Source organism: Anoplophora glabripennis, unplaced genomic scaffold (assembly GCF_000390285.2).
Source record: "Anoplophora glabripennis isolate ALB-LARVAE unplaced genomic scaffold, Agla_2.0 scaffold463, whole genome shotgun sequence".
NCBI classification, from domain to species: Eukaryota; Metazoa; Arthropoda; class Insecta; order Coleoptera; family Cerambycidae; genus Anoplophora; species Anoplophora glabripennis.
Genome location: NW_019416810.1, coordinates 108,600 through 132,908, shown reverse-complemented (window position 1 = coordinate 132,908; position 24,309 = coordinate 108,600). Strand labels below are relative to the sequence as shown.

The window sequence follows — 24,309 nt, the reverse complement described above, 5'->3', positions numbered from 1 at the left end:
TGCTGCTGTCATCATAACATCTGAACTAACGGGTGCTCGTTCAGTTTTCCTTTTATATGTTCTTACCATCTGCAATGCATATAAAATAACGTGTTCCTATTACATTTCATTAGACCTATTTTAAGATAAATTAAAATATTTTAGAAATACCCGTTGTATAGTGTATCTCTATGTATTTAAAATCTTCCAATATGAACGTTTTACCAACCACGTAGTTGTTTATGAGGCAAGTTGTTGCACGACAACTTGCCCCATAAACAATGCGACAAATTACCCCCACTTGACAAAATATTGGTTATATCTAATTAATTTTATATATGATTAATAAACATATTTAAAAATATCACATCATATTACGTACATCCTAAGTTATAATTATGTATAAAATTTGCTTACCTTAACGTTCAATAACGGGCATAACACTTAAATTATTCTTAACACGAAAATTTACGACGTGCGCACTAGTCTTATATAGTACCCTATGGTGCTGCCATCTTAGCGGTTTAAGTTCAAACTGAGGGAAGATAAAGAAGGGATCTCTAATTAACTTGTGATAGAGATTTATAGGCCAATGTTTTCTAATTTCGGAATTATAGTAATTGCGACAATTTACCCCTGCGACAACAAGCCCCGGTGTCCCCTAATGTGAAAAATGAGACTTAGTATAATTTTCTTCATGTAATTTTGACAGATGTGTTCTTTGTGTATTCCGAAAAGCAAGTAAATGCTCCCAGAACGAAGAAAGATATAAGGCATTTTCGAAACGCTTGCATCTGTAAATTTTTTTGTAAACTGACTGTAAACTGATTTAGGTACAGGGAAGCTCTAACATTTTTGACTTATTTTTAATTTATCTTGTCGATAATGTAATAACACGTAGGGTGTTCCATTTAAAATAACGAAGTCGACAGCTACTTCCGGTATAACCGGAAGTGCTACGTTGATGACATTATTTTCATTGAAGAGAACATATCTGATAACCCCCGTAAACAAAATTTCAGTCATATCGTCTTTGGTTCCTCTGGAACGTTTAATAGGCCACTTACCGTGAAGAACCCTGTATATTTATTCTAGAGAATATGTGTCATTCAGTTCATTAAAATATATTCAATTTACTTAATGTTATTTTCCCTTGTAATATAATACAAAATGCATAATTTAATACATGAATGATTTTCTGTTAAACCTGATATTTTTACCTAACAAACTGGTCCTCTGTCCCAAGTTAACGGGAAATGGCCAATAATTCTTATTCCACCGGGGTTGCTCTCTTGGCAAAGTTTGAACGCGAGAGAAAATTCATTAAGGATGCGGCTGAAATTAATGGTTGTTCTCCTTATGTAGCTGATAAGTTAAGTTGAGAAGTTGATTTAAAAGGACCCCCTTAAGGATCTTCGGCCATTACGTTTGAACGTCAAAATTTGCGTCAATTCCCGCCGAACCGCAACTTGCCCGAGGCCTCGGAAAAGTTTTCTGTGAGAGCAACGTGAAACTATTTGTAAATTTGCAAACCAGAAGAATTCCTGAGGGAGAGTTTTTCCTTTCTAAAACGGATTTTATCATTTAACAATTTTTGACATTTAAATTTTCCAAGAGACCGGTCAAGAAATTGAACCTTTGCGTCGTTTCTAAAAATAAGATTCTATATTGTATATAAAATGTTATACAGTGTGGAATAAATTCAGTATCTCACCTGTTGTGCATACCTATTTATAAAAATAAGATCCTTCTACATAAAAATTTCATCTCCAAATTCAACCCGTTTCGAGTTGATACCTCATTTCAATGGTAAATTTATAAGTAAAAAAATAAATTTAGCTGCTTGACGAAATTCGCTGCTACAAACTAAAAATAACTTAATTTCAACGAAGGAGATGTTCAAATTATTTATTATTATTTTTGCCTCAAGTCAGGTATATCGCGTGGCTTACTTTTGTACAGGGTGTTGTAGTATAACAACCCCGGGTTTGATCGAAAAAAATATAAAATATAAACGTAGTTGTGGCCAAAAATATGTGATCGTCATAAGGAATACCTACGTTGTATACATCTATTTTTAATTGACCGAAAGGCGCTGGCTACTAACTTTAAAGAGGGGAAGTATGGTTTAATTTTATAAAACAAAAGCAGAGTAAATACACCTAACTTTATTATTTACGTACAACAGTCTTCAAATTAAACATGTGACAAATAGAAAGAACAACAAAAACATTAACAACCATTTAACATAAAATGAGAGTGCCAGGCTCACCTAGAGCTCCTGTGGGGAAAGAGCATGGCAGAGAAACCCACGATCGTTGCTCTAACTACCCAAATATAAATACAAAACAACCGCTAACAAAAGGCATAAATTAGGATCCTTTGCTAATGATAATTAACGCCCGACTCATTTAATGTGTCACTAAATGTCACCTCACTCGAATTAGACATACACACTTCCAAGTAAAACTGAAGAGGTTTGGTGTTAGTTAGCCGGCAGGGCCGGAAGGTACTGGAGTCCCATACGGGAGGCAATCCAGCTATGAGTTGAGATTTCGGAAGATCTGTTTTAGCAATTTTTTTTTTGTATTTAATTATTCTTTTTACAGATTCATTCCTCACGGGCGAAAATGTTAGTAAATTCAACAAGGCTCTTATATGCGTATGACATAAAGTGAGCACAAGAAATGCTTTATTATTTGTTTTTCGAACAACGTAATCATGATAAAACAAGTTAAATGTGAAACAAAGGAGTTGTTATTGCAATATCTGGGCAGTCACGACAATATATATATTTTAACATGAAATAAATAATGAGCAATCGTTAATAATAATTATAACAATTTTACCTTAGAAAAATATATGCCCTTGAGCATAAAGCAATGGAAGCTAAACATACAAAGAATTATTATCATGAAACATCTATAAACATCACAATCATAAGATTACATAGAACAATTAACAACAAAGTACTTAAATAATAATTACCTGCTAATTAATACCGGTTAAACACTTTTAATTTTTCACTACTTATGTATTTTCACCGTACACCGATCGTCTTACTTTTCACTCTGCGCTGTTCTCACCTCAACTATTTAAGCTTCCTTCCAGAATTCCCCACCTAAGCGTTTGTTTTTGCGCTTCCTCTACCAACTGTCAATATTACGTTTTCATTATTATACAACGCCCACGTAACAGGTGACGTAGAAGTTGATAGGATAAGTATGGTTTTGCGCAGTGTCTCACGTGGTGTTAAATGGGATGAGGTAAGCCCCTATAGCCGAACACAACTTTATTGGATTAAAAGTAGTTCTATTGGTTTGTATTTCATGAACGCAATTTTCTCAACTTTTTGTTCAGTTTAATGGGTAAAAAATTGATATATGTATATTGATTGATAATTGATAAAGATACCACAAAGTCATATTGACGAAATATTTAAACTAGAACTGTAGAAAGTTCGTGTAACAAATATTGTACTTGTACAATGTTTCGAAAATTAAAATAGGTCAACATATAACGTTTTCATTCTATGGTTATATAAAACATATTCAGTGCTCTGCCCGCTGGAGGATTTAATACGACATTGGAACATATTTCATCAAATGTGTACAAATTTGTATTTGCCTGCACTTGACATTCTAGTCTCATATTAACGCTGTTTCTGTGTCAATTCGATCCTCGTGTCCTCTCCAATTTAATTAGACCCATATGCTTAATTAGATCAGATGTCGAATAAATTCTCATTTGTTACTCCGTTGTAATTCCAATGCGAACATTTAGATATTCCCGAACGCTTCAAAAATTAATATGAACCTTTCAGAGGAGGCTTCAATATACAGGTTGTTAATGAATAGGTGTTACAAACGGATATGGTATGTAAAAAATCCAAAAATAAGTGCAGTTTACTTAATAAACATATGTCCTAAAGCGGCTCATTTTCGAGATACAGGGCGTTGAAATTTAAAAATAATAAACTATTTTTTCCTGTAGCTCCGGTATTAGTTAATATTTCTTTATCAAACTCAACAGACAGATTTACTAGCTTAAAGGATGCATAAATATGGCAGAAACCATTTATTGGCTTCTTCTAGTGGCGTGCGATAGGTGTCGTTTCACCTTTTATCCCCCCTAAATTGTNATCTTGTGATCATGAAAGTGCGGGAATGAGTGTAAAGAGCAGAGCACCCGAAAGAATTTCGCGAAGTGGTCGAGTGATTCATATGCCAAAAAGATACCTGTAATGCCTCCTATTTTGTAACCTGTTTAATATTGTTTTCCTTTGTTTATTTGTGAGTCACCTTTGTGTTAATAAAAAGGTTCCTCAGGTGGGAGGATGTTAGGAATTTAGATTAGGTTACGTTAGTAGTTTCTGTTAGAAAAATAAGAAAAAAACCGAGTAGGTATAAAAAAAATAGATGTCATGAAAAAGTAAATAAAACGTCATTGGAAATAAAGTATTGTTCTTATCACCGTGTTACCTCTTTATGCAAATAGAAAAGGAGACCGTCGAAGGCAGTTAACGACGGGTAGTTGTTTGGTGTCTCGACACCATAGTACACGAGGAAGTCATGGAGAATTTCTCAGTATTTTTACTAGATCGATTTTCGACCTTATGTACTTTGGACATAAGTGCCAAAAAATGGCTTCTTTGTCATGACCTTAAATATGCGATATTCTGGCAATATTAGAAATATTTAAGAAGTTTCAAACCCCAAGTGATAAACTAAAAGAATTATAGAATTTATATTTTTAAATTATAGAACAATATAGACTTTTATAGTAATTAATAAATTTAAATTATAACAACGTTACTGAGCATGCGCATTAAAGATATTTTCTTGTAAGCGAAGTAGCCTCGCAACAGGATATCATTCAAGAAAAATTTGGTTCTGGTTAAGAGTATAAACCACTAGAAGAAAAAAACACTCGATAAACAGACTGACACAGCACAGCACCAAGAAAACCAATATTGGTAGACCTAGAAAATGCCAAGATTAAGCAAAATAAGAGAAAATGCGCTAATGACGACAGCGATGACATATCAACAAGATCTCATCTGCGTATGAGGCTATTCTTCCCGAGCCTGCTCATTAGGGATAACATGGCTAATGTTAAATTTTTACTTTATTTAAATTTAAGAATATTCTTTTATATCGTTTTTTACAAGTTTTAAGCACATTAATGTATCTATTTTACGAAACACGTGTTGGCTCATCTTAAATACTTCTAAATTCTTGTAAAAATAAGTTAATTTGAAGTTGTTCATTTCTATAGTATCTATGTAAATAGTAAACAAGGGTCAGATTCGATCTGTACAATTTCAACTATGACAACGTTGGTCTTTACCATTTTTTGTAAATAGAAAAATGAAGAAAGGGGGGGGGGGGGAATTTAACGTTATGTAAATGACCCTGTGCATATAATAATGCAGAATAAGGTACAGTTCGTACGATATTTAATGAGATAGAATTCCAAGAAGACCCCTGCGTCTCTTTCATGGAATTAACCGCATTCGACACTTGAAATAGAAAGACATTGACAGCGTGGCATTCGTCATAGTAGCTTGCAGTGCATACTGTGTTTTCCAGTTACGAAGGCGTGTTTCTACGTAAATGTATTATCGGTGAATAGGTGAAAAATAAAAGAAAGGAAAGTCGGGGAGTAACGTGTTTAACGTGTATAATTATTTTCAGACAACTTTTATAAATGAAAATTTCAAGGCACGCCCCTGCTGCGGCAAATTGTTACAGTAGTTCCATTAACAGAACTTTATTGGCTTATTCTTTTCTTAGAATTCTATATCAACAAATAATATTGTACAGACTGTACAGAATTTTAACAGCAGTTCTTAAGTCAATTGAACTTTGTAAGAATAAAACTACTGAAAGTAGGGTTAATCTTTTTTGCTGTATTTCTAGCAATATTTCTAATATAACTATAGACTTCCTTATATAACTGAATACAGAAAAAAAATATCTCACAGAATTGATAAAAAAATATAATGGGTGCCATTTAAACAAAAACAGTTGACTATAGCAATTTTGACCTATGTTACCATGGAGACGACCTAATAATATCATTTGATAGAGTTTGAACGGCGATTTAAAAATATATAGGGTTTGTTATAGCTATTTGTTAAAATAAAAGAGATACGAGGCCGCGAATATCAAACTGAATCACCCGGTATACTAAATATGTAAACATGGCGGGGCGGTAGCCAAAGCGGTCGAGGCTTGCCTACAGAGGCTAGCCAGGGCTGCGCGGCAAAACCGTAGTGGGTTCGAATCCCGCACGCAGCAGGAAAATTCGAAAGAATTTTCCTGTCGTACCATGGATGTTTGTGATTGTTAAGGTGGAGGGTAGTGTAAGTTAGCAGGCAAAAAGGGCCAAGCATGGCCTAATTGCTGGTAAGCAATGACCTTTGACCTTTAAATACGTAACTCTGGTTTGTTGAATTCTACCATTCAGCTATTTTTTTAGGTTAGAAAAAAACTCTAACGTGATGAGACCAAATGAGTTGCAGATTCGGTTTCAGCGACCCAAAAAACCCTAATACGATAGTTTTGGCTGAGGAGTCCTTTCGTCGATTTTTTTTGTGGTACTGTGTATTATTACAAATGTACAATGTAAATAAAACCAGTTAAGTAAAATAGAGAAAACAGAATTGTTTGTTACCCAATTATATACTACTTAAATTATCGTCACAAATAGCGCAATTATTTGCAATTTTATTATAAAATCCATCCCAAAGGAGATTTTGTTAAAAATTAGTTCAATGAGCAACACAATCAAGCTTAAAAGTATGGGGTAATCAATCTTGCTAGTCAGAAGGTTATACAGAGCCATCTATCATGAATCGAAAAAAATGTTTCAAACAAATCCTACGTACTTTTAGGCGTAAAATTCGAATCTGGAAAAAAAAGGGGGTTCCTATTCAAGATTTCCAAGTTACCCTCCTCCTCACCAACAAGGGGTGGGGGAGAGGAACTAATTTTAGCACTAATGTATTCCCCCGCGGAATGATTAAATTATTATTATTGACTTTTTTCGAGACATTTGAAGGCTTCAGGTTAAAAAATACACGCGGTATAAACTTGATACATTGATTTTGCAAGGCCTGCCTAAATCCGACAAATGGCCCAACAGTTCACGGACACCCCGTAGAANCATTCAGCTATTTTTTTAGGTTAGAAAAAAACTCTAACGTGATGAGACCAAATGAGTTGCAGATTCGGTTTCAGCGACCCAAAAAACCCTAATACGATAGTTTTGGCTGAGGAGTCCTTTCGTCGATTTTTTTTGTGGTACTGTGTATTATTACAAATGTACAATGTAAATAAAACCAGTTAAGTAAAATAGAGAAAACAGAATTGTTTGTTACCCAATTATATACTACTTAAATTATCGTCACAAATAGCGCAATTATTTGCAATTTTATTATAAAATCCATCCCAAAGGAGATTTTGTTAAAAATTAGTTCAATGAGCAACACAATCAAGCTTAAAAGTATGGGGTAATCAATCTTGCTAGTCAGAAGGTTATACAGAGCCATCTATCATGAATCGAAAAAAATGTTTCAAACAAATCCTACGTACTTTTAGGCGTAAAATTCGAATCTGGAAAAAAAAGGGGGTTCCTATTCAAGATTTCCAAGTTACCCTCCTCCTCACCAACAAGGGGTGGGGGAGAGGAACTAATTTTAGCACTAATGTATTCCCCCGCGGAATGATTAAATTATTATTATTGACTTTTTTCGAGACATTTGAAGGCTTCAGGTTAAAAAATACACGCGGTATAAACTTGATACACTGATTTTGCAAGGCCTGCCTAAATCCGACAAATGGCCCAACAGTTCACGGACACCCCGTAGAATTTCTCTTATGAAAACTTCCCTGATAGACCAAATTACTTTCAAATAAGTTCAAAATCAAACGCCAACCCCGAAATATCGAACTAGAACCAATATTTCCCCTACGTTGATGTATTCGGGTCGCTTAAAGTTCAACGAGACCCATTTACGTGAAGCATCGTCGTGCTTTGAGAAAAATTAAAGCATTTTTCATCTTTATTTGCAGTAATTTCAGCGGCGTGGGTCACCAACTCTCCGCAACGCGCCTCCTGTCGTCCCCCGACGGCTCCAGACACCACCCCCTCGACGGCCTGGAGCAGATCTGGCCCTGGAACGACTCCTATTCGAGCCTGCACCGAGACACGTATACGGAAGTGAGGACGCCGCGACGCCCCCGCCTGACGTGGGGTTGTTTCCAGGCGTGCAGGGCGCGCATCCACCACAGCATCGCCAAGAGAAAGGTGAGGTGATTTTTATACGGGGTGTCCCACTATTATAGAAATGCATATTGCTAGTGAAGCTTCCACGGATTCTTAAAGTGAAAATAAGGCTATTTAGTTTAACTTATTTCCCTGTAGATGCAAAATAAAGTTGTAATATTTTTTTTAAATAGAATTTTTACGAAAATTTCCCAAAGGTGCGAAATATGTTTATGAAATTTGGTATTCCGGGGTTTTTAAGGACGCCAAATACGCTGGTCTAATTATTTTTTGTGTATTTTATAGAGGGCGCTAGTTATGCTACATTCGTATTACATTTTAAGTTCTTATTTTTTCAAGGTTAGGTTTTTTACCATTCGGGCTCCAATTTCTTATGTACAATTTTATTTTCTAAAAAGAATGTACTCTTGTTAGACTTCCTAATGTGGACGATATTCGAGGTAAAAGGCTTTTAATTGAACTCTTACGGTGTAGAAAATAAGTGACTTTTCTCAAAGTAGGCTTATGTCAAAACTTATTGATGGATGTCCCATAAACAACGCATAAATTCTTAGTATTATTTTAAACTCTAATTAACTTTATATTAAAATTTTAGTTATTGTTAGTGACTGTAGTAGTCCAACCAAATTACATTTGGAGAAAAAAAAATTGTTACCTGAACTTTTATAAGTGGAAATGGTAAAAGGGCTTATAATAAACCTAAAAATAATAAATGCGTGAGCAGAGGCGGCGGAGGGTTGATTTGGGGGGTTGAAAAATTATGAAAAATTGTATTATTGGGATTTCTGGCGAAAGTTGACATCAAACAAAAAAGTATCTAATACAAAAGTTGTAGATCATACAAAAATCTACAACTTTTGTAGAGGTCACTTTTTAACATAACCTCAAAATTTCCGAGAAAACTGCGAAAAACAGTTTTTTTTCTAATTTTTCGTTTTTTATTTCTTATTTCCGCAAAAATAATTTAATTTTGACGAAACTTGGTGAAAGTGTACCTTTCTCTGTCTTAAATAACCTCAAATTTTTTTAGATAAAAAAATCATGAAGTTTCTGAGATATTCATTTTTTCGGCCTGAAACACTTTTTTTTCAAAGAAAAATTCTACTTAAAAAAAACATCGTAGAGAGTTCTGCCATAATAATTTTTTTCGTTTTGACATATACTTTTTGGTGAAATAAAAAAATCTGTAATAATAGTTCAAAAACATGCTCAAAAATGCAGAAAAAAAATAAAAAATGACTTGCAACAATGAATTTTTCAGTTATTGTTGATAATTTGTTTAAATTAAAAAACATTCAAAAATTGATTACACCATTCAATTCTACGGAAAAAAATAAAAAAAAAAATGTGTCGTGGTTTGCCCGAAAACTTTATTTTTGTACAGTATTGCTATAAACATCTAAGTCGAATTACAAATGCACAAATGATAAATTATCTCTGGACGATTTGAGATTTCAGCAATACAAAGTATTAACAGCAGAGTCTACTGTTGACGCGAAATCCGAAAACCCGCAATTTTGCAAAATCGTTTTATTTTTTTTCTGGCTTTATTTGAAAACGAATTTTAAATAAATTGCATATTTACATTGCCACTTTTTTCGCTCTATCCAGTGGCGTCAACATTTTTGCAATCCGACGTTTCGTCTTCGAGGGGCCATCATCAGATTAATTTTTTTAAATATATCGCTGCTATTTTTATGACAAAATCTAGTCATTTTTAATTCTGTATTAGATGATATTACTATTGTAATCGCTTAAAAAGGTTTTTAGCTATCATTAAAAATTTTTCCTGAGTACGGCTCTGAACGCTTTCAAAATACCTGTATCTATTGGAGGAGAGAGAGAGAGAGAGGAGAGAATAAAAGTCAATACAGCACAAAATGTCCAACAATTTTTTTTAATCCATAATTTAAAAAGTTGTACCTAATAAAAAAATAATACGAATTTATGAAATATTTTATTATTTCTAATTAGTATTGCTAACAGTAAAAAATTGTTGGGTATTTTGTGCGGTATTGACTTGTATACTGTTATGACTTCATCCAATAGATGTTTTGAAAGCGTTCAGAGCCGTACTCAGAAAAAATTTTTAATTATAGCTAAAACAAGCTAAAAACTTTTTAATCAATTACAATAGTAATATTATCTAATTCAGAATTAAAAATGACTTTAGATATTAGGTACTTATTTAAAAAAATTAACCCGATGATGGCCCCTCGAAGACGAAACGTCGGATTGCAAAAATGTTGACGCCATTGTATAGAGCGAAAAAAGTGGCATTGTAAATATGTAATTTATTTTAAAATTCGTTTTCAAATAAAGCCAGAAAAAATTAAACAATTTTGCAAAATTTCGGGTTTTTCCGGATATCTCCGGAACTACCCAGAATTTTAAAACTTTCTAAACAGCATATTGTTAGGTATAAAAAAACACAACTTTTTTCTAATCTGAGCCACCCCGTATCTCTTACCGTTTCCTAGATACTAATGCCTATCCCATCCTTATCTTGGACACACTGTATATCTATGAATACATCAAACTTTAAACAAAATAAGTACACTAGTTGATCCTAGGGAAAAAAAAATTATTTATTTTATTTATTCACTATTCGACTTATGTTTATAGCAATACTGTACAAAAATAGTTTTGGGTCAAACAATGAGACAGTTTTTTTTGTATTTTTTCCGTACAATTGAATGGTGGCATCAGTTTTTGATTTTTTTTAAATTTAAACAAATTATCAACAATTACTGAAAAATTCATTGCTGCATGACATTTTTTAATTTTTTGCATTTTTGAGTATGTTTTTGAACTGTGATTACAATTTTTTTTATTTCACCAAAAAGTATATGTCAAAACGAACAAAAATGATTACCGGCAGAACTCTGTACGATGATTTTTTTAAGTAGAATTTTACTTTAAAAAAAAGTGTTTCAGGCCGAAAAAAATGAATATCTCAGAAACTTCTTGATTTTTTTAATCTAAAAAAATTTGAGGTTATTTAAGACAAAGAAAGGTATACTTTCACCAAGTTTAGTCAAAATTAAATTATTTCTGCGGAAATGAGGAATAAAAAACGAAAACTCAGAAATAAACCTGTTTTTTGCATTTTTCTCGGAAATTTTCATGTTAAAAAATGACCTCTACAAAGGTTGTAGATTTTTGCATCTACAACTTTTGTATTAGATACTTCTTTGTCTGACGTCAACTTTCGCCAGAAATCCCAATGATACAATTTTTCATAAGTTTTCAACCCCCCAAATCAACCTTCCGCCGCCCCTGCTCACGCATTTATTTTTTTTTTGTTTATTATAAGCCCCTTTACCATTTTTCACTTATGAAGGTCCAGGAAACAATTTTCTTTTTTTTTCCTCTAAATGAGTTATTTTGATCGGTCTATAGTTAGTAATGACTAATTACAGTTACTAAAATTTTGATATAAAGTTAATTAGATTTTAAAATATTACTAAGAATGTATACGTTGTTTACGAGACATCCATCAATAAGTTTTGACATAAGTCTACTTTGGGAAAAGTCACTTATTTTCTACATCGTGATATTGTAAGAGTTCAATTACACGCCTTTTTACTCGAAAACCGTCCACATTAGGAAGTTCTAACAAGAGTACATTATTTTTAGAAAATAAAATTGTACATCAGCAATTGGAACCCGAATGGTAAAACACCTAACCTTAAAAAAATTAGAACTTAAAATGTAATAGGAATGTACATAACTAGCGCCCTCTATGAAACAACCAAAAAATAATNAAAACCTGTTTTTTGCATTTTTCTCGGAAATTTTCAGGTTATGTTAAAAAATGACCTCTACAAAAGTTGTAGATTTTTGCATCTACAACTTTTGTATTAGATACTTCTTTGTCTGACGTCAACTTTCGCCAGAAATCCCAATGATACAATTTTTCATGAGTTTTCAACCCCCCAAATCAACCCTCCGCCGCCCCTGCTCACGCATTTTTTTTTTTTCGTTTATTATAAGCCCCTTTACCATTTTTCCCTTATGAAGGTCCAGGTAACAATTTTCTTTTTTTTTCCTCTAAATGAGTTATTTTGATCGGTCTATAGTTAGTAATGACTAATTACAGTTACTAAAATTTTCATATAAAATTAATTAGAGTTTAAAATATTACTAAGAATGTATATGTTGTTTACGAGACAGCCATCAATAAGTTTTGACATAAGTCTACTTTGGGAAAAGTCACTTATTTTCTACATCGTGATATTGTAAGAGTTAAACGCCTTTTTTCTCGAAAACCGTCCACATTAGGAAGCTCTAACAAGAGTACATTATTTTTAGAAAATAAAATTGTACATTAGAAATTGGAGCCCGAATGGTAAAACACCTAACCTTAAAAAAATTAGAACTTAAAATGTAATAGGAATGTACATAACTAGCGCCCTCTATGAAACAACCAAAAAATAATTAGACNTTCTAACAAGAGTACATTATTTTTAGAAAATAAAATTGTACATTAGAAATTGGAGCCCGAATGGTAAAACACCTAACCTTAAAAAAATTAGAACTTAAAATGTAATAGGAATGTACATAACTAGCGCCCTCTATGAAACAACCAAAAAATAATTAGACCCGCAAATTTGGCATCCTTAAAAACCCCGATATATAAAATTTCAAAAAAATATTTCGCACCGTTTGGAGATTTTCTTAAAAATTCTATTTAAAAAATTATATTTTGTCGCTCTGTATCTCGAAAACAAGAGGAGATATACATATAGTTCATAAGACAAAAAATTATTATTTTTGTCGTACCCCCTGAATTTACGAGAGGTCTTTCTGAAACATCCTGTATAATTGTAAAATTATTACCAACAAATTGCAGATTTTCTCAAATTTTCAAGCAATATTGTATGAAAGTTTGATACAATTTGTTGCTGCCACGATTTTAGGAACAATTACGTAAATTTTATGACGTTTTCTGGGTGCGGAGCTGGTGTCATACACAAGAGAACTATTATAGACTATTTACTAGATAGGGGGAAGCTGCTAGAGCTTCTTAAGTATTAAGGTCTGTAGGTGTTCTTTACTGGTTGCGGATATTTTCGAAACCAGTAAGATATTTAATGACCGCAGTGCTTATGAAGTTTTTTGCATGCTCAAATATTGAACAAATTTTATTAAAACCAAAAAAATAAATACCTATTTTAAAAATATATAAAACAAACATAAAAAAATGTTCTCTTTACTATGAGACCGAATATTTATTGTCAAGTGGCATCTGCTGTCATTAGAAATTTTAGATTTTTGATTCAGAACTTATCCAAAAAATAAATTTTGGATGTACAGGGGACTCTTACAAACACAATTTTGTAAAGAAAAAATCAAAAAGGGCAGTTCGCAAATAATTAGAAATACACGGCACTGGAAACTGGTCCACTGTAAAACCGGCAGTCTGATAAAAACGGATAAAAACTTGAAAGAATTTCACAAAGAAAGAAATAAATAGAATTTTATAGCACCTATTTTATATCAGCAAATCAACTGCTTTTGCCGCTATTGTTATTATGAATTAATAAAATTAATTTGTGGTTTTAAATAATAAAATAATTTGACATACCTACCTGATGTTACAACTATTCAAAATTTTGTCCACCAACGTGTAAACACATTTGGGTCCGTCTTACTCAATTTCTACGAACTAACACAAATGTTGTCGTGCTTCACTATAACACAAATGCTTCACCATAATACAAATGTTGTCTTGCTTCACCATAAATTAAAACGATATCCATCTACTTCGAGTTGCTATACATGCAAGCCATCTTTGACACCAACTACTAAAAAACTATTGTAAATACTACCGCAACGACGATTGTAAAATCGGATTTCAAATATTCGGAGTGGCTGAGGCCACGTGGCTCTCCACGCGTATTGTGAATGACGCTAGAAACTACAGTTGTCCAGATATGCTAACTTCAATAATTTTTTTCTCGGAAACTATAACGATTTTACAAAAAAAAATTTTACGATATTAACTCCATTTCTGATGACGCATATATTCCCAAATTTTTTTGGATATAGTTGTGAATCACCCTGTATATTTGGCACAACTTGTAAGTTATGATTCAAGAAAGTGACGATTCAGACATAGAAAATCCTTGGCAAGTGGGATGCTCAGCCAAAATTCCCGAGAAGTCCAAAGAGATATATGTATAACAAGACAAATTTTGAAAATATCACAAAAAGTAATGCCAGTCTATTTTGTTTCAAGAAACGAAACCCTAAAATTTCCAGGAAGCCTATGCACAAAGTAACAATATTTTTGAACTAAAATCATTTTTGACGTGTACATGTCATGGTGATGTCATATTAGAATTCGAGCTTATCTTTTTTTATGCTAGTTGTTTATTTGTAAATTAAATCGCATTCGCTGTTGCTTCCTTTTTGAAATATTTATGTGTCAACTGTAAAAACACTCAAAATAATAGTATACTTCGATCTCTTCCGATTAACGATTTAGAGGTGAGTAAACAGGCATGGTTTTATTTAATATACTGTTTTTAATTACTAAATATTATTAGATTTATAAAATTTGGGTGAATAGAATTGGACACCATTAGCTTAAAGTTATATTATTCGGGCTTATAATACTACTTTTCAAACAGATTAAAACTATACCCCTCAAATACTCGTATCTAGAAAGCTGGATTAGTTCATCCTAAAAATGTTTTGGCAACAATCACTTGATTAAGTGCGCATTCTCCCACTCCTTGAGACTCCAATCTAAAGTAGTTCTCTTGTATGGTTGGTGCAATATTTGTATGAAAATTTTACACCTTTATTTTGTGGCCAGCCAAAGAATGTTATTTTAAAACATACCATGGGAACGAAAAATATATCCAGAAATGTTTCTCTTGGTAAATAGCCTAAAAGAAATTAAACATTTTTCTGTCACTTAAGATGACATTTGTGACATATACTGACATTGCATATTTTTCAATGTAATGTTTAAGTTAGTATAATTTTATTAAGTATGTATATTTTGTTAAATTTGTATTTGAACTTTGATTTTATTTTTTATGTATTCCGGATCATTTTGCCCAATTTAGTAATAAAACATATAAAAATATTTTGCATGGACTTGTATCCGAACAATTGCCAACTCTTTTTTTTTGCCGTGTGACGAAAGATTTAGATTTTTTTTATTCAAATTACTTTCGAGTGATGTACGATGGCATAAATCTGACTTTGACTTCATGTATACGAAATATTCGGACGACCTCTATCTGTACTCGAAAGTTTCTAACTCTGGCAAACTGGTAAAATATTAAGTGATTGGTGAGACGTGCTTTTCTTCCTTCGTATATCTAAACAATTCCGCCTATTAAAATAATGGAAAGGCATTCTAACTTTTGATGGGTTCTCGGAAGTTTCAGAATTTATTGGTAAATATTGGATTGGGTCAAACTAAAATTATTGTATTTGAAATATTTTGTTTCACAACACGCACACGCACACAGAATGTAACAAAAACGCTTAACCAAGCTATAATTAGAATTAAATCGTTTAGCGTAATTTTTTTAGAATTTACATCCTGAATATCGAAAATTAAGGGACGTTAATTTGTGATTCCACTACGACAATAAGATCAATCATAATTACACCCTTTACATTCTTTCCGGCGCCACCAATCATGCCTTCATATAGGTATAGAAAGCTTGGTTGATAATAATTGGTAGGTATATTGTTATACAATAAAAAATTATTTTTTTCCTGGGGATGTTTTTTATAATACTGGGAAATAACCACGTTTTCGATATTTCATTAAGAAAAAAATATCAAATTTCACAATAAACAAAATCAAGCAATTGCTCTTGTATGCATTACCTACTTATCATCCTGATTTTAGCAACATCCATTAGACAAAATCGATTTTTTTATAAATTGATTACCAAAAATTGTATTAGTGTAGATTGTCTAACAATAATATACAGGATGATTCGAAATTAGTGCGACTTACTTAAAAAGTATTAAACTTTATGTCCTTGCTATTAATATTTAGGAAATATAATTCAAATCACAATTTTTATTTGTTTCTGTTTTAACAGATATAGAAATAAAGGGTAATTCACAAATGATAACCAAAAATGAAACCTCGTATTCTTTGGTGAATTTTAAGGGGAGTCTTTCCTATAAAGTTTTTATCTAGGACGCTGTGTCAAAAAGATACAGAGTGTTAAACTTCAAAACAATTTTTTAATTTTTTTTAAATAATTTAAAAACTTGTAAGCGAAATAATTTGAAATTGGACACATGCATTTATGTAAACATTGCCCAAAATCTGAGAGCTTTTCCTAAAATTTACATGTTCCATTGGCGGAGATATAGGGTATCGGTGTCCTATTTTTCTAAATAAAATAGTACAATAATAGTATACATTTTCTACAAATTACTACTCTCTTGTTTTTCGAAAAAAGCCTGATTTTCGAGTAAAACTTAAAAAACTAACTGAAAACACTTACTTAAATGACATGACAACCACTAATCACTCGGTTATTTACTCGAATAAAGCAATTAATAACATTAGTCATCATTTTAATGATTTTATTTGAGTAAATGCTCAAAAATACCTCCATTTCCATCCTCCATCCCCCTGTATAATCAGTAGTGTATCTAAGAGCCAAAGGGATCGAATTACTCAAAAAACTCATAAAAATTATATATTATTTGAAACACATAGACCACCGAAGTTACTTAGTTGTGGCAAATTTTTCTTTATTTTTTGGGTACTATGTCATCTGCAAAAAAAATTGAAAAACTAATGCGCTAAAAGTATGAGTTAAGGGTTAATTTTTTAGCTTTGCCTAATCAAAAATAAATAAATACATATTTTATTGACGACATAAAAGGCATTACATTTTTGAGAAAAAGAACCAGAATTTAGGAATATAGTGCCCTGTGTTATGAAGCAGAGCTTGAATGCTGTTTCTAGTCTTTAAACAAATGTTAATTAATATCCTTTTTTATACAAAATAAGAAACTGTTTGTGTATTTTTCGCTATCTGTCAAATTTTTTATTTGAATTTCTATTTAAAATTAACTTTCCTCTCACATTATTTTGCATTTTATATATTTTAGCTTATTTGCGTGTGTATATTATTTTTTTATTATTTTGGCATTCTGTGTATTAATCATGTAATTTTCGTTCCACTCACCCTTTTTGAAGTATAAACGGGACAATCTGTATATAATTATTAACTATATACGCAGTGGTGGCTGGTGCGGAGGTCTCTGGGACGCTGCCCCCCCTCCCCCCCTAGGAATATTCATAATAAAAAAAATTTAATTTAAAATTTAGTACATTAAACAGGAAATTTGTAAAGTGCAGTCAATTTAACTCGACTTGCAAAAATTCATTTGAAAAAAACGAATACGTAGGCTCCTCGCAGCTCGCCCCTAAATATGTAAAATGTTTACAGCGGTGGTCATGGTTACCATTGCGCAGCAGTGAACGAGGGAGTGGGAGTAGCGCATATTTAGTATGCAGTTTCGACTGTTTAGTCCGCTTGTAAACAAATAATAGCTATTCACCGCCTTGTTTTCTTATTAAACGTAATTTATTTACGTGATGTAAAATTTTATTACCTACGTACTGTTTCAGTGCTATCGTTAAGCTTTATTGTCTAAACCTTATTTTATACGAGTAAAAAACTAAATTTTCAGTAATTTGTTCTGCACCACTTTGAAGATAATTGTAAAAACTTTTGTATGTAGGGCAATGAGAAAATCAGCATTTCCCCAAAAAAAAAAAAAACAATGGCAACAACTATGATATACATAGACAAAGTACTCCCTTATGTCACAGTTGAACAGTCCAAATCCATTATTTCAAAGTTATATACTTTCTTTTTATATGCCTGAAGTATTAACTATTAAATATTTGATTACTGGCGCATTCGCCATTTTTTAAATTATTCATTGAACAAATCATTAAAATGGTATAAACATTTGTATGTCGTTGTGCATCATTTTTATAGCATTATGATGTATACCTACAATTAGAAAGCCATTCTTTACGGCCAACAGGTAGACCGGTCTAGATAAGTCCTCACGGAAAAGGATTAAATTTAAACCAATCTCTAAAGTTTGATAAATTTAACCAGGACACTGGTAATTTATTTTAATAACGATTTGGCAAATATATTACGGTGTAAATATACCACTGTTTTAAATTATTACTATATATTGTATAAATTATGTTCTTAAAAATTTTAATCAAAATGTTGATGTTGTTGCTGTTGCTATTGTTGTAGATTAATAACAGCAATAACAACGACAACAACAGCAGCGGTAACAACAACTACTACAAATTGTTGACTGTGTAGAGGGTAGAGTAACTTATGCAAGACATTTCAATAAAATAGTCACTTTGCATTGCATTTTATAAAAAAAAATAAAAATATCTCTTTTATCAATTTCTGAACTTGTATATCAATGTTTGGGGTATGCGATCGTTTCCTGTGTTTTTTTAATTGTAAAAGTTAAAATTAGACTGTAAAGATAGACTAACAGCACTTCTATACTATCTATTGAAAAATCAGTGGTAGAGAAAACCAAATTTTAATGAATAATTTAACTGAAAAGTTTATTTCGGACAAAAGCAGAAGAATGAATTTTTACTATAAAAAAAATATTGAGCACATTTTCCCTATATTTCAATAGTACTTAAAACTATTCAATTATAATAGATTTTTTTTCAATACATAATTTGTACCTAAATTTTTCCGTCCTCCTTGATATAGAAGTCAAGAGTCGCCACTGTACAACTGCACATAAAACTAAATTGTCATTTGGTAGTCTTCGTATTCGCTCCAGTAACAGGGATCCGTTACTGAATATATTCCTAGTAAGTATACCACGTGTCCCATTTTAATCCAATCACGTGAATATCCCGTCAACGAAGCCTCCGATCAAAAAATAACCTACATGAAACTTATTCACTTAATTTGATGGAAGCGGCCGCTGATCTTGCATTTGACCTTAACCGTGACCTTAACGATCAATTGAAGGTCAACTTCATAATTTTAATGGGACCCTCTATTTTTTGCCTTAGGAATGGATTCGGTTGAAAATTTAGTTACCTTGCGGTCAAGGTCAAAATGAAACAAAGTCAACCTTTAATCAACCTTCAAATGACGTTCAAGGTTAAATACAAGATCACTGATCTATGGTCTCGAACATCGTTAACAACATTTGTAGAGGTCAACAAGGTCAATTTCTGTGCTCGCCCTTCAAATGACCTTGAATATAGAGGTCAAGATCAAATTGAAAGTCATGATTGAGTAACTTAACAAAAATCGCATCGATCCTGGGTCAAACATCTTATTCCGAGTTTGCTCCAGGGATGACGAATTATTTGGACTAGCTGTGACCTTGACCTTAACCGCAAGATCAAAGTTGAGATCACATCCGGTTGTATAATTTTCTGCCTAGGGTAGAAAATAAAGGGTCTCATTTATAATCATGAAGTTGACCTTCAATTGACTGTCAAGTTCACAATTAAACTCAAATTCAAGGTCAGCAACTGTTTTCCCCAAGATATTCACTTGTATCGGTTAAAATGAGACACGTGGCATATTTATGATTTTTATTAGGTGTTACATTGATCATACAAGTATTTGTAGCAAATTTCTCATAAAATCGTATTTTAATGAAATATTTTCATATAAATATAAATTTAACGTTGCTCGAACGATGCTTATAGACATCAATTACATTTAATATCGATTTAAAGAAAAAACGCTCAAATATACGGCTGTCATTGGAAACCCAGCTTCCTGCGGTACTGAAAAGTGAATAGTCCAGACGCTATCTATTTTAAAAAGGGTATACTTGGGTAAAACGCATATGATCGGAGATTTTTGTTTTAACGGCTTCTAAATAACATCAGAAATGATAATTTTTTCTATGCAAATAAAAAAAACGTGGGCTTAATTGTTATTGCAAAAAAGTATAAAAAAATAGCAAAAAAAAATCATTTTTTTCTTGGATTTCTCGTCGACAACTTAGCAACTATTCAATTTAGACAAAAATGGAAGAGAAAAAAAGCTTTATAATTAAATTTTGAACAAGATAGAGTTAGTTGCAATTCGAAAAAATAATTATTGTTATTGCAAAAATCGGAAAATCATTTAAAAAATTGTAAAAGTGCTAGTTTATTTGTCAATTTTTTTCAGATACTTGAATAATACCTAGGATCTTCTTCATACTATTCCCAATTAAACTTCTTAGTGCATAGAATCATCATACCAAATTTCATCCAATTCGGTTCGATAGTTTTTACATAATAATTGTTTAAATTTTTTATTTTTTTTAATTAAAAAATTTTCAAAATCAAATTTCTAAAAATCTAAAGCCTTTGAATACTTGAAAATTTCACCACAAAAAGAATAGCTCTCAAGCTTTAAAATGGTTTTTGAAAAATTCAAATCGGAGTATTTGGTAAGTGGTGGTGATTGTTTAAACATTTTCGCAATGTTCACGCTAATAAACAATTGCAATAATTTAATGTGTTTTTCAATTTTTTTTTTTTAATATGGTTTGAAAATACTCGGAAAGACTAGTATTTAAAAAAAAGTCTGACGATCCGATTAATTAGGTTTGCCATTCCGAGTACTTTCCAGATATAAACTTTCAAGATTTGCAATCACGGGCGTCCCATTTAAAATGTCACTCAAATATATTTAAGACCGCGTGAAATCAATGAGGTATCAGTGGTGGAGGGAGCAAACACAGCTACTCCGATCTGAATTCTCGAGTTCAAAAATGCTTTGAGTATTGCACCCATTGCCAAGGGCAAATGTGTAAAAATGATTACAAAACAGTGGAAGTAGACGAGTTCGAAATCGATTTTGAAGAAGACAATCAGAGTCGTTAGAAAATGATATTTAACAGTTGCAGGACGAGGAAATCGACGGCGAAATAGATTGTGATAATACTGATGAGGCATGTGAAAAATCACCAACTAATAAAAGAATTAGATTAGATTAAATATAAATAAAAATTGAAATAAATAGTTAAAAATTTGAAAAATGAAAAGTGTGTACTGTTTATTCAAGTATCCAAAAGATTCTTATAATTTGTTATATAAATAAAAAATAAATTTTAGATAAATATTTTGAAAGTAAACGAAAAAATTAAAATTATAATTATTCACAATTTATTTTTTCTGAAAGATTTTTAGAAATTTATCGTACGACTAAAAATTAATACCAATTTTCAGGTATTTATTTAAATAATTATTGTTTAAACAATTTTATAATATTTAAACAAACTTACTAGTATTACCTGGTGCAACATGCAAAAATTTTGGTCGTGAATATTAACATAGTAAATAAATAAACATAATAAATTAATCATTTTTTAAAGTAATTGTTTGTAGGCATGTCAAAAGTCCAATAATTAATAATAAAAGGTAGTTGAAAATATGATAATTGAATTTTTTAAGTTGCGAGACATTGATTTAAAAAAAATCATCGAAATTGGTCCATTAGAAGCTGAGAAGTAAAATTTTTCCAAGCGTCGCAGTTTTGAACTCGAGAATTCAGATCGGAGTAGATATGTGTTTGTTCCCCCCACCACTGATACCTCATTGATTTCACGCGGTCTTGAATATCTTTAAGTGACATTTTAAATGGGACGCCCGTGATTGCAAATTTAGAAAATTTATATAAATTAATGCAATTGTTTATAAGCGTGAAAATTGCGAAAATGTTTAAACAATCATCAATCAATCAATCAATCAATCAATTTTTCAAAAACCATTTTAAAGCTTGAGAGCTCTTCTTTTTGTGGTGAAATTTTCAAGTATTCAAAGGCATTAGATTTTTAGAAATTTGATTTTGAAAATTTTTTAATTAAAAAAAAATAAAAAAATTAAACAATTATTATGTAAAAACTATCGAACCGAATTGGATGAAATTTGGTGTGATGATTCTATGCACTAAGAAGTTTAATTGAGAAAAGTATGAAGATCCTAGGTATTATTCAAGTGTCTGAAAAAACTTGACAAATAAACTAGTATTTTTTTGCAATTTTTTAAATGATTTTTCCGTTTTTTGCAACAACAATAATTATTTTTTCGAATTGCAACTAACTCTATCTTGTTCAAAATTTAATTACAAAACTTTTTTCCCCTTCCATTTTTGTCTAAAATGAATAGTTGCTAAGTTGTCGACGAGAAATCCAAGAAAAAAATGAAATTTTTTGCTATTTTTTTATACTTTGTTGCAATAACAATTAAGCCCACGTTTTATTTATTTGAATAGAAATATTATCATTTCTGATGTTATTTAGAAGCCGTTAAAGCAAAAATCTCCGATCATATGCGTTTTACCCAACCCGAAACAGATACCGCCTGGACTATGAAGTTAATAATGAAAAATGGATGATACGTATTCTTATGTAATCTATCTTAATATGTTCCGCTCCATCCTAGCGGCGAAACCTACGGGATTTAAGATGTTTTGGCATTAGCGTTATTATTCATTTCTACACTAAGTGAACCCTCATCCCTTCAGAGATATTAAATGCATCGCTCGTTAAAATGGACGTCCAAATTATTTATTTAGACGTCAGACGAGCACCGTGACGCTCGCGGGTCGACGTCAAGGAAAATTACAGCCCGAGCGGTGTAGAGAACGGTAATTAGAATGTGCGGCATTAAGGATTACACTCGACTCGACTGTTACCTATTTGTTCTATTATGGGTGGCTTTGAAATACAGTGTGGAACAATCAAGTGAAATAAATTTTAGTATCCAAATTATTGTGCATATTTATAAAAAATCCCGAGGCATGTCGATTTTGGATTTTTGAATAACATCTTGCAACGTAAAATTTTCATCCCCAAATTCAATTCCCTTCGAGTGGCAGTTGCAACTCCTAAATTTTTAATTGGAAAGTAGGGGCTTATGAAACCTCATTTGAAATGTCTTTTCATCCGCTATGAAAAAAATGCTATGGTATTCATATTTATAGCAAAAATTAACGGTTTGTTTGACGAAATTCTTCATTCTTTAAAAAAGAAGACATAAAAACTTAAACACAGTTTTGAAATATTTTTTTTTATTGGTACCCTATTTTACTTATTTAAAGCACGCCCCAGAGTGTTTAAATCCAACTTAAAAAAACGCGCGTGTTTTAAAGTTACCATGGCAACATCAAGAACCTGAGAAACGTCAAGTCTAAATGTCACCTTTTTAATTATTGATCTGACAGAAGTACCTTGTAACGTCAAATAAAATATTACTAACAAATGTTTCAAAAGCTTTATTCAAATATTTAACATCTTAATTATTTAAATGAATGTGAAATGTGCAGTTGGTATTGTTTGAAATATTAATACTTCGGTTTTTTAAATCAGATGAAATGATGTTCAAATTAATACATTTGACATTTTCTGAAGATAAGCAAGCACAACTCGTTCATCTGTATTTGTTACCTTTTGCTCTTCCATCCTTCGATGAACTTGTCGTATTCTTTTCTATAAGCGATTTTTGCGGTATTAATCGCGATTCTGCTTTACTATTTAAGTAATCAATGTTAGAAGTCATTTTTAAACAATATACAACTAGTAATAACTGTGGTGAGTTAATATATTTCTGTAAAGGGGATTTTATTATACAGGGTGTCCCATTTTTATTCTGAAAAAAATCAGGAAAAGATAGATCCGATAAAATTATAGGGACTTTGCTATATAAACTTATTTCGAAATCTGAACCCTTTCCGAAATACAGGGTGTTGAAGTTGAATTTATTTTTTCATTTTTTGTTAATATCTCTTGGAGTTATAAACTAATTGTTCTCAAATTTTATGTGGTGAATACCACAGTGCACTAGTACTAATACACAAAACCTCAGCTTGACAGAAAAAGCCAGTGGCGTGCATTCCGCACTTATCGATACCTTTTATAAAAAGTATGTGTTACGCCACTGACTGATCTTCAAAATAATAAGTAATTTCAATTGTCTGCCCTGGGTGCAACCACACATAAATTTTCATGTAC

At 31.7% G+C, this 24,309-nt stretch overlaps 1 protein-coding gene across 1 annotated transcript in view; it reads left to right on the top strand.

Annotated features, from left to right (window-relative positions):
• Positions 1 to 24,309, top strand: part of LOC108909158 (43 kDa receptor-associated protein of the synapse homolog) — an 82,864-nt gene that overhangs the window by 19,231 nt on the left and 39,324 nt on the right. Inside the window, exons 2-3 of the mRNA XM_023455497.1 lie at positions 1,226 to 1,295; positions 8,052 to 8,292. Coding sequence (XP_023311265.1) covers positions 1,226 to 1,295; positions 8,052 to 8,292 — 311 coding nt within the window. The remainder of the gene's footprint in view (positions 1 to 1,225; positions 1,296 to 8,051; positions 8,293 to 24,309) is intronic.